We start from the raw sequence: 17,187 nt of genomic DNA, 5'->3' as shown, positions 1-17,187 counted from the left end.
AGTTGTAAAATGTACATATTTGTTCATTTATTTACTTATTTTTCAATTATTTTTTTATTATTGCAATTAAGTTCAGATTATCTCTTAAATTGTAATTCTTATTAGTCTCTGTTTCATTAGTAAAAGTTTACAAGAGGTTGAAATTTTTAAATGAGAGAATATCTTTATAAATGTAAAAATTTATTTTTTAGTAAATTTTTTCTTTATTTTTTTTTTATTATTATTTTTCTTTTTTTTTTTTGTATTTTACCAATACTATCATTTCAAACGATTGAAATTTTCGAATAAAAGAATAATTTAAAACTCTGTCTCTGATAATTTTTCAAAGTGTTGAAATTTCCAAACTGTTTTTTAATTTTTTTTTTTCAATATTGTTTTTCAATAGTAATTCTCCATTTCAACAATATCAAGAGATTGAAATATCCAAATAGAAAAATCACTTTGACATATAGAAATATTTGAAATTTTCCCTTAATCGAAATCTCCATTCTAGTAATACGATTTATCAAAAAGTTGAAATTTTCAAATAAAAGAAAAACGGTTTTTTTTTAGATTTAATCCTTGAAGTGTGTGATTTATGCTTTTGTCGTTCAATTTCATATATCCATCTCAAGAAAATTGTCATAAATCTTAAAAAGCTCGATCATTTTTCAGGGATGTCGAAAAAGTTGATTTATTATACGATAATTTAAACATACATATATCAAACAATGTGACAGTGATGATATCTTATACTATATTTTTATAAAAAAATTTCCTATATTCTCATAGATTTTACTTTAAGACGCATATATGATCTATATCATATATCACTAGACAATTCAGAGAATAGATCCCTAGTTGACCTAGTAATATCGATGACTTGTCCTCTCTTACAATTTTCCATTAAATCTTTAGATATATATTTTCGAATATTTTTCATTGGATTAAATTTTTTTTACATAAAAGATATAAACATTAGAAGCAACTTTTCTTTTTCTTCTTCTTTCTCCTTTTCAATTATCGTATTTTTTTTATCATTTTCTCCATCACTTTTGAAAGATCTTTATAATAAAATATTAAACCAACAGCTTTCAATGACAACTTCTTCCTCGAATTTACTGTCGATTAAATCGCGAATTTCTAAACTTCCTTCCGATTATCCATTATGGACGAAGTAAACGTCTAAATGCAGAAGTTGCCGAAAGCTCTTGGATCGGGGGATCTGCGAAACACAATGTTAAAGTCCATAATCTTCGGCCTTCATTGTTGAAGGATTATCGAGTTTCACCGTTGAATTCATACCCGTGTTTCCTTTGGCCAAAGATAAAACAACAATATTAACTTCCCATCCTTGTTTCTATATACGACGAGAAAAATAGAAAAATTCGTTTCCTCTCACGATTATTTCATAATAACAATATAATCAGTTTCTATAGTGTATAAATATGGAAGCAATTATTTATTTATCTTTAAAATGAATTTTTCAGGATTTAATTTTGTACCATGGACCATATTTTGCATTTTAAATCGTATTATTATCATCGATAATACTGTAGATCATGAATGAAACATTTAAACCTTATTCTAGAGATTCATGTTATCTATTTTTGAACTCACTTGTTGTATATATACAAAAATTTGCACGATAACTAGATTGACTATGATAATACGTTCATTGCTTCCATGCATATTTTATAATCCGTCATGTTTACACTTTGCATAGTCCTGGATGTAATTACTTGGTCCACCAAGAGGAAAATAACCACTCGAGCAACAGCTGGAAATAATGTTGAGTTAACGACTGTAGTTGGCCGGCAAATCTCTCGCTTTTTTCCTTCCAATTTTCCCTTATTCGTTTTGATAGCACCGTGTTTTTCTTTTCCTCGATGGCCGAGCAAGCTTAGATTCGATGAATTTGGTGGGATGGAAGGACATAAGTGCCTCCACTTCCATACACCGCAAATTTTCATCGATTTTTCTCGTTTCGTAAGTTGCTGTGCGAGCATTTGTCGAGTGGCCGAGATACGAAAAGGTTTCGAGGAAGTTTTCGTTGCGAAGCAGAATTTTTTTATGAAAACAAATATTTAGTTCAAAGATTAGATTTGCAATATTTGTTATTGGATATTCTTATTTTAGTTTTTAAAGTGTAGGAGTTAAGAATTTTAGATGATCGTTAACATTGATTCATTGAATTATATCGAACATTGTCGTATTAAATACTTGTAATTTTATGATTTAAATATCTGGAAAAATATTGTGTAAATAATTAATTTGAAAAATAATTTGAAGAAGACTTTTTAAGCAATTGTATATTATTCATTTATCGATTCTCTTTATCAAATGTTTTAGAAACCAGTGAATTATCAATTATTGTTAATAGGATAATTACACGTGTTCATCGTGTTTATAAGGATTTCATTTCGTAGATTATAATTACAAGATAACTGCAAATTTCGTTGTGAAAGGTCTAATTTTCTCAACAGTATCATTTCTATACGAGCTGTGAAGGTATATATATGTATGTAATTAAGCTAGTACAAACAAACTCTGTTATATGTATATATGCAGTAACTAGGTTGCTTAATTAGCAGCATGTACGATAGCGAAAGTTGTTACAGAACATCGTAGTCTGTTGCAAATTTGAATTTTCACCTGGTAATAAAACTTCATAGGTTTTTTTCCAAAATCAAATCCTGCACAGAGATGCTATTTTGCATTTTTGAATAATTTCTTTTTTTTTTTTTTTTTTCTAAAAAGAATTAAAGTTTTTTCCCCTGACTCTTACTTTTTGATGATACAAAAAGTAACTTGCACGTAATTTTCGTACGTAAAATTTTTAGATCTATAAAATAAAATTTTAATCTTTCGAACGAAATTTAATAATCTTCCACGTTCCAGAATCCAACGATTCATTTAACTTAATTTAATCTTCAATTTTTCAATTATATCATTAATCTTCTTGCGATATAAACATCAACCCCTCAATAATCAATTTAACGACCATATAAAATTCAATATCGAACGAAATAAATCGCTTTATTTCCTTGAAGGGAATGCACGTTAAGGACAAAGAGATGTAACGGTATTTTTCGTAATTTTTCAAGTGACCGAAGAATGGGACACGGCTGTTAATAGTATTGTATGCAGAAATGGTGGTGGAACGCTGCAATGGATGGTCGGCGCTGGAGCGAAATGGAAAATCGACGAGGCATCGACATTCCGTTGTAAATTCAACAGCGATTTGCAACTTGGTATGAGTCTACAGCAGAAACTGGACGACAATGTCATGTTAACCCTGTCGTTTAACATCGATTGTATAAACCCTCTGAGAGGTGGCCACAAAGTCGGTCTGGCCTTTGACATCGAGGTCTGAGAGCCAATGAATCGCGGGCATTTCGAATTTTCTTTTTTATAAAAAAATGCTCTTTGATGTCTTTGATTTTTTTAGTGCACTTGTTTCTCGTTTATATATATATATACATATTATATTGTGATTGTTGTGATATTAAAAATGTCCGATATTATTGATATTAAAATAGCATTTGCAAGTGATTCGTTCTTTCAATTTATTTGCATAATTCCAAGAATCGTTCGAAGATGATGAATTTCTTTGTAATTTCGTTGTTACGATATTTTTTAAATAGTTTTATTTTCTTCTTTTTTTTGCTATATAAATTTCTTGAGATACGTAGTTCTTCCAATGATTTAATTATTTAGAAATTTCTTAAAAATCGAAAGACAAATAAATAAGCAGCTGTTCAAATTTACAAAAAAAGATCTCTATATGTATTTTACAGTTTTAACGACTATAATTTCTTTATGTCACGATATATATATATTTTTTAATAACATTATATATCAAGATTCAAGGATTTTCTAACGATGAAAGAACTTCTTTGCATTATATTCTGGAAAAACGAGTTGACTCGTTTGTTGACTGAATCCTTATACAACTCTTTTTAATTGCCATATTTAATCCGACAATATTTGCAAAAATTTCATTATTCATTAATGATTCAAGATGGATGAATACTCGTCTTATCGAATATAAATTAAATATTAATTTAAATACTTTGGAAACTTTGGATCGTCAATTAAAATTATTGTAATTGCAATGATGAAATAGCAATTTACCATCTTAATGAAATATTTTTTTTTCATCTCGTAGAAAACAATTTAAATAATTCCAAAATCAACAACACGAAATAACAAAACTTTTTGTCTACAAATGATAGAAAATTATTGGTTCAAATATTATTCGTCCATCAATTCACAAACATCTTACTTAAAAACAATTAAAATTTAATAATTTATTAAAATTATGCATGATATTCGTTTCACGAGTATAAATCCACGAAACAATTCGAGGCATGTTTATCGAAATTTCACACGAATATAACGCGCGTTAATTTCCATTTTACTCGATTTCAATCACTGAAGTAGCACGTATCGTTCCCTCGCTTCGAATAAGTGTGGAACGTAATAATTGATTTCACCGCCTGTTTTAATAAATGTCCACGACGACTTGATGCATGTACATATTCTTGAAGGATATTTTTCGTTCCCCGGTGGCAACAGAATCAGAAATTAATGGGACCGGAAACGTTATTGATCCTGTTGCTGACGCGTAGCGATCCATTGTTAACGAAAAAAGAAAAAAAAAAGAAAAAGAAAAAAAACAGAGAAAGCTTGGTCCATTCTTTTCCACGGATGAAAATTTGCCAACTTAAAGGGGATCGCTCGACCTTAAGACGGCTATTCAAACAGCAAAATTGAAAGGAAGGATTTGTCTTGGATTGCTCGAATTTGTACACGGTATTGTACAATAGTTATTCGTTTAAACGAATTTTAAACATCAGCCTCAAAGCTTTTCCACAAATTTTTCTACAATATATCAACTTTTTCATGATGCTTTTCTTCATGTATCAATTTTTGCTTTAGAATAAATGTATTGTAATGCTATTTTATTTATTTTGAAGATACTTTTATATATTACAAGCAACGACAAATTATCATTCATCTTTCTTTTTTCTTTCAAAATCTTTTTCTCCATTGATTAAAAATTGTTAATCGTTAAAGAATTAATATTCATTTCCACAACATTGTTAAAAATTCATAAAATTTAAAAAACAAGTTTCCATTTTCCTCATTGCAATCCAAAATTACAATTACAATTACAAAATTCCAATCCAAAAACGTCCACGTCCATCGAAACTTCCCCACAAATTTCACAAACGTTAAACGGCTGTCAATATTCAAAATGTGAAAAAATTAATTGCTCGTGTAACGTATCGTATCGTATAATATTCTCTGGCCAATTAATAGAGATACGAATAATAATCTTTACCTTGTGTCGAGGAACTGCTGGCATGCTGCTCGTTCTTCCGCGATACTGTCTTGGCCCTGGACCTCGAGAACCCGTTGGACCAGCAGGGCTAGTTGGACTCGGACCTCCTGGACTCGCTCCCGGACTCAAATGAGACGAGGCAGACACTGCTCCAGGGCTTATTGCCGGAGTTCTGGTGGGACTTCTCGGCGAAGGCGATAAATGACCCCAAGGGCCGGTTTCCGCTTGCAGAAACCTATTGTCGGGATGAGAGGAATTCGGCATTAGAATCGTATTACACGTGGATTTCGATGTTGTACGTGGAATGAGCTGCATTAACGATACATATAATGTTCAAGTATATTGTTATAATGTTCAGGGTGGTCAGGTCAGAGATTTTCCTCTTTTGGGAAATGAGGAAGAAAATGAATTGTTGGTAAGTTGTAAGGAATTGTTTGATGATAGATATAGAAGAAATGATAATATGTTGTAATATTTTTTTTTTTTTAATCGAAATAATAATTGTTAATTTGAATGCTTTGATGTTGTTTTGAGGAAAGTTGGATTGCGCTTTGAAAGAAGCTATTACCACTACTTGAGATTTTTATTAAATATTAATTGTTCGATTTTATATTACAATGTGATTTTAAAAATCAATTTTATTGTTCTAAATAAGCAGATACGATATAAGTAACATAAATCATATGCGAATCTTTTTAAAAATTAAAATAATAATTCCTAAAATATCTAGTAACATAAAAAGCTACGAATAATTCAAAGCATAATCTTTTTCAAAATTAAGAATAATTACTTGAATGATAGGAAATATACTACTGTATAAGAAATTCAAATTAAAAAAATGAAACTGTATAAAAGAACACTTAACAAACTTAACTGTATGATACTGTTGTTTAAAAAAGGCCCGACCAATTTCCTTTAAAAAAGAAAATAAAGAATATTATTCGAAAACACAAATATTTACACGTTCACTACCAGTGATAATAGTTTCGAATTCACACAAAATCACTAGAATGAACTTATTAATTACAAACTTTAAACTCACGTATATTACTTATAATAATATCGAAACACATATACACAGTAGTAAACGTGTATCATTAACATTTAAATAAAATTTCCTATCAGACAATAACAAAAAAAAAAAAAGAAAGAAAATTAAAAACAGATAATATGAATCAAGCTTAACTTACCTGTGCAAGTCTGGTGTTGGTCTGGCGACTGCTATGCTTGAACTACGACGTCTGGAAGTGGTCGGTGATTTCGGACCATCCACGCTCGAGTGTCCCTGTGATCCTGTCAAAGAGGTACGGTGCAGGCGAACCTCGATCTCGCTGCTCCTCCTCTGGAATGCCCTTTTGCTCCATCGTCTGCTCTTCGAGTCGATGTTCGAGGCCTCCTGCTTTCTGAAAGTACCGTCTTCTGTTAGCATAAAACGTAATTGAACCTTTATTTTCGCCGATGGAGGGGATGGGGAATTGTTTCGAACAGGTCAAGTGATTTTCGACTTGTGAAAAATAGGGAGAGCTTACTTGGCCAGATCTCTGGCCGAGATAGCTTCGTTTCTCTCTGATAGATGTTCAGATAGGTATAAAGGGTACAAACATTTTAGGTAAAGGCTTACGTAGAAGGATTAAATTTCGTTGGTGTTATTTAATGACGAATCTCGCGCGTGGAATTAGTGGTTTAATCATTGTTCTTTTTGTGGATCTTTTCTGTGATAAGATTGCTTGTTTGTGTTCCAAGTGTTTGAGATGATTGAGATTAAAGTTTATGTTCGTTGCTATTACAAAATATGAAATTATTTTTGTAGCTTTGTTTTAATATTTTGAAAATGAGTTTATGAATATAAGAATAAATGTAAAATGTTATAATTATTTTCTTTAAAATCGTTAACTTTGACTTACCATTCTTTTTAGATTTAATGGTTAATAGAAGTTAACAATAGGATTTAATCTTACATCTCATTACATTGTATTATACACGAGAATTAATATTTCATAATAAGAGTTATATTTTTTTAATCCTTAAAAATAATGCTTTTAATTTTATTGTGAAATAATTCAATAAAATTTATATATGCACGTTTTTCTACGTATTTTCTACGTAAAACGTATGTTTATATCAATGTTCTCAATATCATTTAACGTTTTTTTTATTCTTTATCAGCCACTGTTTGTAAGAGTGATATTCCATACCGATTATTGATATTCCATAAATCACTGAGTTTGATATTATTACAATTTGAATTTGATTTAAATTGGAAGAAATAATACAAACTTAAAAAAATATAAAAAAACTTAATACAAAAAATGTATAAACTATATTTTTCATCGTATAATATTTTGATAGTTTTTTTTTTAAAATTAATAATAAATTGGAATAACAATAGATATATCTACGATTATATTTTAATAAAATTTCTTTCTCATCTTTATTTCAATTATTTATTTCATACTTACTTCAAAAATAACCTGTAACCTTTCAATTCGGTCAAATTATTTAATAATTAATGAACTATGACATACAAACAATATAAACGTTTAGTTATTTTTTATATGTATATTTATACATTGTTCTAATAAAATATTTATCAATTTATAGATCAAGGTATAGTTGAAAATGTCCGATAGAAATAATTTATTTATAAAAAAAAAAAATATTGCATTTTGCCAAATAAAAATTTCATCTTATAAAAAATTAAAAGTATACAAGATATTAATGTATTCATACACATTTGAGAGATCGATTCTGAAGATTAACTTTTTTATTTGTATTTTAGCTTCTAAAATTAATCCCAAAGATGTCCCACGAATATATTACATCGTCTACAAAGCCATAAAACAATTTTAATTTAACTTTGTGTTGGCAACTAATAGAATGACCTCAAGAGCGAAAAACTTAAGTCTTTAAAAGTAGAAGCATAAAAAGAGAAGGAAAAAGATAAAATAGAAGAAGTTAATTGTACAAAAAATTAAACTAAATTTGATAAAAAATTGCGAGAAAAAGAAAAAAAGTATGAATAAATATTTTTTTTTGTCGAAATACAAATAAAGAATACAAATATTAATTATTTTTGACAAAGATAAAATAATCAAATTAAAAACTAGTGATCACTTACTAAGTGATCTATATTTACTATTTCTACATGTTTCATATTTATACGCGAAATAAAATATACATAAAATTTTATTTCTGAAATAAAAGTAACAAATTAAAAAAACTCGAAATAATTACCTTTTATTCCAAATAAAATAAACTCAAACTCGTCACGCGATTAATTAATACACGTTTAAATCATTCGATAGAGATCCTTGGCCGACTTAGCCAATTAAATTAGCGGTGTCACGCTGGGTAATTTACTATTTCATCCTATTTCGTCCATATCCCCAACATTTATCTGTCATGTATCAGGCATAAAATCGCTTTAAATCCGAATCTGACAGTCTTCCGCTCAAAATGGCTTCCATTCCGCATGAAAGACAGTGGCTCGTGGCAAGTACACGCACACTTGTACGAATTCGAAGACACACGTGAGGAAGGAAGCTGGAACGAGACACACGAGACGCCAAAGAAATGTGATTTCACGACTCTAATATTCTGGATCGTCCCGTCCATTTTTGAACCGTTGCAACTATTTCCCTTTATTACATTTCGCAATTCCATGTGGAACCATTTCGTACACGAAACGTTTGCAACAACGTGTGGATTTTGTCTGTGAAACAGCAATTTTAAAATTAAACATTAATAAACTAAATTATGAATATTTTATTCGAAGAGGTATTTATGAAGAATTTATGTGGATATTTCATTTTTAATAATGAACAATTTATTTATTTAGAGAAGAGAATTTAATTATTTAGAAAATTTTGGTTTAAGCATAGTTTTTTTTCTAAATATGTCCAATTTTTAATTTTCGTTTGGCATAAAAGAATAGATAATTTTTTTATTTTTGTAAAAAAGATTAAAACTGTTTCTGAAACCTTTGAAGATTCATTCCTATTCGAAGGATCTTTTTCGAGAAAATGGAACTTAAAAATTGGTAACTATCATGCTGTTGCGCGAGATTCGAGGAAATTGCATTTTTCTATCGTCTGTTCCAATTTCCCACAAGAACTATTTTCTTTATTTTGTAACGACAGATACGTGTTTAGTTATTGATATTGTTTCAGTCAATTATGTGAATTATTTTCTTTTCTCTCGTTTAATTTTAACGAAATTGAAAAAATACACATTCAACATTACGTTCTTTTCGAAATATAACTCAACAAAATCACATTTAATTTAACTAATCACGTAAAATATTATACGTATATAATTGATTCAAATTATTAAAAAAAAAACAATTCTATTAAAATTATTCACATGTGAGAACAATTCGAGAACGATTCACAAATAAAATAAAAGATTTGATAATTTCTTGCAAGAATTACGGAAAAACATTTAACAATTAATCTTTTATTGATCGAAATATTGATTCATTACCTGCAAATCGCGATTTCTTTATTAGTACAAATTTGCTACAAATTAATTTAAATTACGAGACAAAAGATGTAATTTGATATTAAAAGAAAAGAAGAGTGGAAAGATAATTATAGGAAAGAATCAATAATTGCAGCATTATTACCACTTCGTTCTTCGTTTCGTTCGAACGAGTTGAAATAAAAATCTAGATAGTAAGTCATCGTTATCCTTTTGAAAAAGACTTATTAAAACTTGGACGACACTTATTCTTTAGGAATGAAGAAGAGGATACAACCGATGCGTATAAATCATGAAAGAAAATTAAATTTCTTCTCTGTTAATCATGCGTCCATTTTCTCTTCAACCAATTGTTATTTCTCTCTCTCTCTCTCTCTCTCTCTAATTGTTAACGAACGACGAATGATCGAGTGGAATTTCTCGAAATGCACGAAAACATCGACCTTCATCCACTGATTCCACGCTCCCTTTTCTACCCTTTAAATTGATGAAACGTATTGAAGCGTATCCAGTTATCGATTATACGTACAATGCACGCGAATAAAAATTTTTAAATAAATTTTCCACTACGCATATTTTCGAAAATTATATTTAATTTTTCAAATGAATTGGTTAATTTTAATTTTTGGAATTGTAAGCAAGAAGAAAAGTTGGCATGCAGAGATATTAGCCGAGGTTTATTTGCTAAATTATAAAAAATTTAATTTTACAAAGAGAGAGATGAAGAAGATAGAGATGGAATGAGATGAATATTTCTGTACACCAAATTATAAAGTTTTCCATTGGACGTAAGTCTTTTTTTAAAATATTTTCAGAAACTACATTTTGAAAAGTTGACGTGAGACGATAGATATTTTGCGATTTGGATCAATCACTGACAATTTAAACAAGGAAGTATAAATTGTTATTCATAAGTAATGAACAGTAGAATTTAATATAATTATGATACACCTTGTGCACTATAGTTACACAACGCGATTCAGGATGAACAAAGCAAGCGTGTCAGTTGCACGAGCACAGCACAGAGAATTGCGTATTACCTTGACAAGTTTGTTTCACGAGCCTGTATAAACGATAATGTCATTCGAGTTAAGTTAATCCCTTAATCATCAAATACCAGTAATATCAGTCGTACAGCAATTGTGAATTATTTTGTCAATCACGAGAATAAAGATATTTTTCAAATTGCGAATTAAACGCAAGTGGATGCTTCGTCTACTCGATATTGTCATCTGAATGATATCAAATGTATAACGAAATGCGCGATGGCGCACAAGTATACATAATGCATGGATGACAGAATATTTGAGATATAACAATGGCAGCTTACTGTGCATTAGTTGTGGTATTTCGATCGTCACGGTTGACTGAATTAGTTCTTTCCAAAGTTATATTTCTATGCAAATTTAAATCGGATGCAAGATGTATTCCTATTCAATTATTATGCATATATTGCATTCACAATCTTAAGAATTATTTTTATGAAGGAATTTTATCGATAAATTTATTTTTAGTATAAATATTTTGCGTTGTTGTTATAACAACGCAAGAAAACGCTTTATTTGTTGATTTATTCCGATGTATAACAAACTTAGAAAATTTTTTAAATTTGGAGAAAATATAGTTACCAATCCATTCAAGATCTATTATTGAAATGTCAGAGTCATTAAGAATTACATAATTATAGTGGTGATTCAATATTTAACGAACGTGACATAATATCTAGTTCTAAATTTAATCAGAGTAAAAATATACTCTTGTTCATTAGCGGATAATATTAAAAGTTTTTAATTTACATAATAATTTTATATTAATAAAACAAAGTATCTCAGTAAGTAAAATATTTTTCAGAAAAGTTTCTTGTAAAATTATGTTTTATGTTAAAAAACAATCTAAAAATATTATTTGATAAAATAAAAATAAATGAATGTTGATGTTGAAAATTTATAAAAAATATTCAAATTAAGTAAAAATGAAACTAAATAAATTTTTCGCGTATTTTGTTATAATATATTGTAATATTATAAATTTGTTAAAATTATCCAATATTAATTTTAACATAAATATTCAAATAATGGAAACAAATTGAAAAAGATTTTACCCAAGATTGCTCAGTATGAATAAAACTTAAAACTTTCTTATAGAAAATTCACTACTCTCTAAAATCTTGGCACAAAGAAGTACGCAGACCATATAAAAAATTCACCTTGGCATCTGCTAAGCAAATAAGATATTTCAGGAAATAGTTTCAACATCATGTTCCCTTTGATATTGTATGACTTTTATACATATGTATTTATAAAACACTTTTTCATAGAATAGAATACATAATTTAAAAGTTATACAAAAAGGACAGGTATGATTCATCTCATATACAAGAAATAATATCTTTGAACTACAAAGCTATTCTTAAAATTATTCTTCGCGTATAAAGGAAAAAAAAAAAAAAGAAAAGAAAAAAAAACAGAGTTTTTAGCATTCAAGGAAGAATTCATATAATTCATATAATCAATATGTTAACTATTTAATCTTTAAACTTCATCTTGAAAAAGTTTCTCATATCAATTAAGAAAATCTTTATGGATTCTTTAATGGAATGATTTAAATCTGTTATAAGAGTGGAGCAAATTTATTTATATCAACTTTAGAAAAGTTCAACTTTTATTTAAAAATAGTTACTTTTTTCACAAAAATTTATTGATTTATTGATTTATTGATATTTTCTTTTATATGCAAGACAAAATTTGTAAATTATATCATCATCTACACTTGGTTTATATGATATCGAATTCTTTTTTAGATGTATCCTTCACAAAACAAAGTCCTCAAATATTATAATAACAAAAAAGTTTCAGATTATTTTTCTATCACTTGTTACGATGCGTCGAATAAATCATATTCGAAGCGTCAAATTTAATTTTATCGTCTTTCGTTCATGCGTTTGCATGCATTTTATTAACGTGGAGTAGAAATAAATTTACTCCAATACTTAGACGCAATGCGTTTGTAATTAGATCGATTTAATCGGATCTTCCGTTTTGCACTTATCGTTCAACAATTCTGTGATTCAATCGAGAAACCATTCCATTTAAACTCCATTTCTGCATTATTTCTCGTGAAACTTTATTTCTTTCTTGACATTTTTCAATTTTACTTCTTGCCATTGTGTAATATATACATATATTATAAAACAAAATATAAAACAATTTAAACTTAAATAATCCATTTAATAAATTTTTAATACAAGATTAATTATATAATTTACAATTACACGAAAATCATAAAAATCTTCATAAGCTGTTTTATGAAATTCAGGTATTTTATTTTATTTTAAAAAATTTAACTTTAAAACTTATGTCTTTATTGTATATTATATATCACTTATACGTTAAAATGTCCCGAATAAAATCCAATTTAGAGCGATTTCAATTTGAACTTTACATTATCTTTGTTTCGTATTTTCCATTGTACGTTGTGTTTCATTATTATTGCAAAATTGCATCGTGTAGAGGAAATTTCGATTTACAAGGCCTGAAGAGAGAATTGGAAAACGAATTTGAAGGGTGATAGAACTCGGTTCATTAGATCTGTCGATTTTTAGATTGATTTTTATGCCATGCATCAATGGAAAAGATTTTTCCTTTAACCTTTTCGAAATTGGTCCGAGATAATTTTTTAAAGAATCACCGATATTAAAATTTCTTTTTATCCAATTTATTTTATAGAAAAAAATGGAATGAGAGAATTTTTTTAAACGATAATCTCTCAAATAAAATCTATATTTAGATTTTTGTTTGTTCTAAAGTAAAACAAAAAAAAAATAAATAAATAAAAGAAAAAGGATCGAGAAGAATGCAATATAAAAGGAGAGAAATATAAAAGGAGAGAAATATAAAATCTGTAATATTTTAGAAATTTTAAATTAATTGATATTGGAGGATAATACAGAGTGATATTCTTGTTTATGGAGTATATGGTTGCTTGACAATCCTCATAAATCCTACGTACGTAATCTACCAAACTTGTATTGGTTAACAGCTAAATAGGACAAAACACTTGAGCTTATCAATAAAGCTTGTTACATGGAAAACGTGAGTAATTTTTCTTTACCTTGAAATAATTTATTAAAGCTATTTTTATGATTGTAGGGATGAAACATATCTCAACTTATTAATATCATAGAGTATAATATTGTAAAACTTATAACTTATATTATTTTTTAAATGGATTACTCAGTTGTACAGGGTATTTGAAGGAAGAATATAAAGCCTTACAATAATATAAAAAAATGATTCATCCATTAGAGATTATAAAATCAATTTTCAAAAGAATTAATTTAATTTTATATATTTTTTTTATGCTTTTATATATAATTATGTAATTATAATTATACTATTATTTATTATTTAGATTATATTATAATTGTGATGAAAAATATTAAAGAAATAATTAAATCAAATTATCAATAATCAATAAAAAATACACGTATAAGATAAAATAGACAGGATTTACATTTTCTCACATGTCAGTGGTAATTAAATGGAATATTTTAAATACCATTTCTTGTGAAAGAGAAAATAAAATTCTACATCCTACTACTATTCTCTCTTGATTTAAGTGATGTAATAATCTTTGTAATCTCTTCTATTTATAAATATTCTTTTATTTATATAAATTTAGAATCAATCAATCAATTTTAAATCAATTTGTATAACCACTTTTCATTCCTTTCAATTAGTATCATAATTCTTTGAAGCTATTATATAATAATTCTGCTTTTCAATATCTATCTTGTGTTTTATTATCGTAATAATAAAATCGCAATAAGACACCTACACATTGCTACGATTTAAACTCTTAATTAAATTCTATAAGAAAATCGAGATCAAATTAAAATCACCAACGACAATTAATTTGCGAATGTTCGAACGAAAATTTAAATGAAAAATATACGAAATAAAACAGTCATTTTAATTCAATAAATTAAACTTTCTATTTTTCATAAATAAATTCTTCGACTGTTTCTCTTTTCTGAAATATGAATTGAGCGTAAAAATTTGCATTTGCATCTTAACGATAATCACATGATAGTTCAAAACGACGATATTCACCTGGGTATTAATTTATCCTCGAGCATGCTTGGCAAATCGTCGGAGTCTTCGTTGAGGGCGGCAAAGAAATCTTGAAACTTATCCGGGAAACTGCTTGGCGGGCAACTGTTCATGGAAATTCTATCAAGAAGCTCCGTGGAATTTTTCTCGACGGTCTCATGATGTTCTGACACGGTTGACGTTGCCATATAGCAGACCAGAATTTCTAGACTAATCTAGAAATCAGTCTGAAAGATTTAACTAGCCTCGAATTGTCGAAATCTCCTTCTCGTTGTCTCATCCATTCGTAATCACAAAACTTCACCCAACCTCTGTAACTTGGAACAATTCCACGAAACTTCTCCAGTAAATGGAAAATAATTTTCGAAAACAACGATAATCCTCCAACAATTCACAGTATTAAAATTTTTAAAATCCACAAATTGTTGTAATGAAATTCAATAATCACAATATTCAAAAGTTTTCCAAAATTTTCACAAAATTATTAATTGTTCCTCTTTAATAAAGTTCAATCACAATATCCAAATTTTCCAAGTCCATGAATTGTATCTTCAGATTTTCTTTCAGAGAGAAATATTACTTATCCTCCAATGATCACAATATTTTTCGTCCACAAAATTATTAGATCTTGTTCAGGGAAATAGGAGAATTATTCTTCCAATTAAGAAGAGACAAAGGATGCAGCATTGTTCCTCACGTGGATGGAGAACAATAAACAAGAAATTCCAACGAAATTCTTCTCATCGTTTCTAACGATTCACTCGTCGAGCCAAGGTTCGAGGATGCACAAAATACGCGACGAGATATAAAACGTACGTCGTGCGAAAGAGAATTCACGATTTTTTTCGAGAGAAAAAGAACGACGAATCGTTCCGCTCCTTGCAAAGCCCTGATGAAAACTGAAGCTCGCATGGTTGTTGCGCCTCGTTCTAGCCTCGCTAAGTGCACGAGGCTTGCGCAAATGTGACTCACCCTGAAAGCTCCCTCGAAACGATGATAACTAGGTAAAAATGATCATACGGTTTGCAATGTTTCTTATTCTCGTCTGCGTTTGAATGATCGATGAGAGGAAATATGATCAAATATGAAAAGTAACCAAAAATAAGAATTATAATATTGTAAATAATTCAAAATTTGTAATTGTTATTGCAAATTTTGGACGTACAGAATGTTCACGTTGTTTCAGCCTCCAGTGTTTTTTCTTCTTCTTAAAATTAATATATTTTAGAAAAAAATGGAAGAAGAAAGGTATATTTTTATATCTATAGATATATATGATGGATATATTTTGAATACAGAGAGTCTTATTAACCTGTTTTTAATTTGATACGTTTTAGAGCTTTTTTCGAACGTCTGATGTTTCTTTTTATATTTTATTATAGTGGATGCTGAAAAAAATTGAACAATTATATATGATAATCGAAGAAAATGTAATGACAGAGTTAATAGGGAAAATAAGCACGTAGAGTGTTTCTTATAGATACATTCCTCTTAAGGGATCAGTGGAAAAATGATACAAGGGAAGCTGAGAGTTTGGACTCTCGTCGTAACTCTCGTTTCAAGAGATCGAGCACTTCTTCTTTTCCTCTTTCGTTTCATTATAAATAGAACGCTCCGCGTGGAAGATAGAATTCATTGAGAACTAAATTGATCGATGCTTAACATTGGTCTTTGTGAATGAATACTTTTTGAAGAGAGAATCCTTTCTTCTTCTAGTTTTTTCAAGATTCAGAAGTTGATGTTCAGATTCAGGAATAGAATCATGGTTAAATCGATCCTCTGCAACTAAAATTTTGTTTGCTTGTTGAAGGAAAAATAGATCGATTGCATTTTTTTTGCTTCACTTGATGTTATCAAGTTATCTTATTTTTTGTAAAGAAAAATAATAATTATAATATATTTTCCTCTTTCAAAAAATAATTATCATAAATTAAGCTTAACGAAATGATGATATAATAAAAATCTTTCAAAGAAAAATAGTGATGAAATTATTCAAAAAAATTAAAAATCATTTAATCATCGAACGATTAAATTTATTTTTAAATCGGTAATTGTTAATATCATCACTTGTTAACTTTTAATTAAAATTTTATTCCATGTATACATACATAATACGATACGTATTATATTGAATACACATTGTTTATAATTAAATTGATTTATAGCTCGAATAATTTCACGATGAAGAGAATTTTAATCATTAATAGTTCATTAAGTTGGCAATTAAATAAACCTATTGAAAATTAAATACCTATTATAATCGTATAA

At 28.3% G+C, this 17,187-nt stretch overlaps 1 protein-coding gene across 2 annotated transcripts in view; it reads right to left on the bottom strand.

Annotated features, from left to right (window-relative positions):
• LOC409903 (GTP-binding protein RAD) overlaps positions 1–15,828 on the bottom strand; it is a 40,278-nt gene extending 24,450 nt beyond the window's left edge. The window contains exons 1-4 of one of the 2 annotated variants that reach the window (XM_026443294.1): positions 14,920–15,828; positions 6,520–6,732; positions 6,204–6,242; positions 5,330–5,564 (exon numbers count right to left, since the gene is read on the bottom strand). In XM_026443294.1, the coding sequence (XP_026299079.1) occupies positions 5,330–5,564; positions 6,204–6,242; positions 6,520–6,732; positions 14,920–15,107 (675 nt within the window). In that variant the 5' untranslated portion in view covers positions 15,108–15,828. The remainder of the gene's footprint in view (positions 1–5,329; positions 5,565–6,203; positions 6,243–6,519; positions 6,733–14,919) is intronic. The other variant, XM_393394.6, reaches the window with a different exon arrangement.
• Between the last annotated feature and the right edge of the window lie 1,359 nt (positions 15,829–17,187).

Source organism: Apis mellifera, linkage group LG10, assembly GCF_003254395.2.
Source record: "Apis mellifera strain DH4 linkage group LG10, Amel_HAv3.1, whole genome shotgun sequence".
Taxonomy (NCBI): domain Eukaryota; kingdom Metazoa; phylum Arthropoda; class Insecta; order Hymenoptera; family Apidae; genus Apis; species Apis mellifera.
This window is presented reverse-complemented; position numbering and strand designations above follow the sequence as displayed.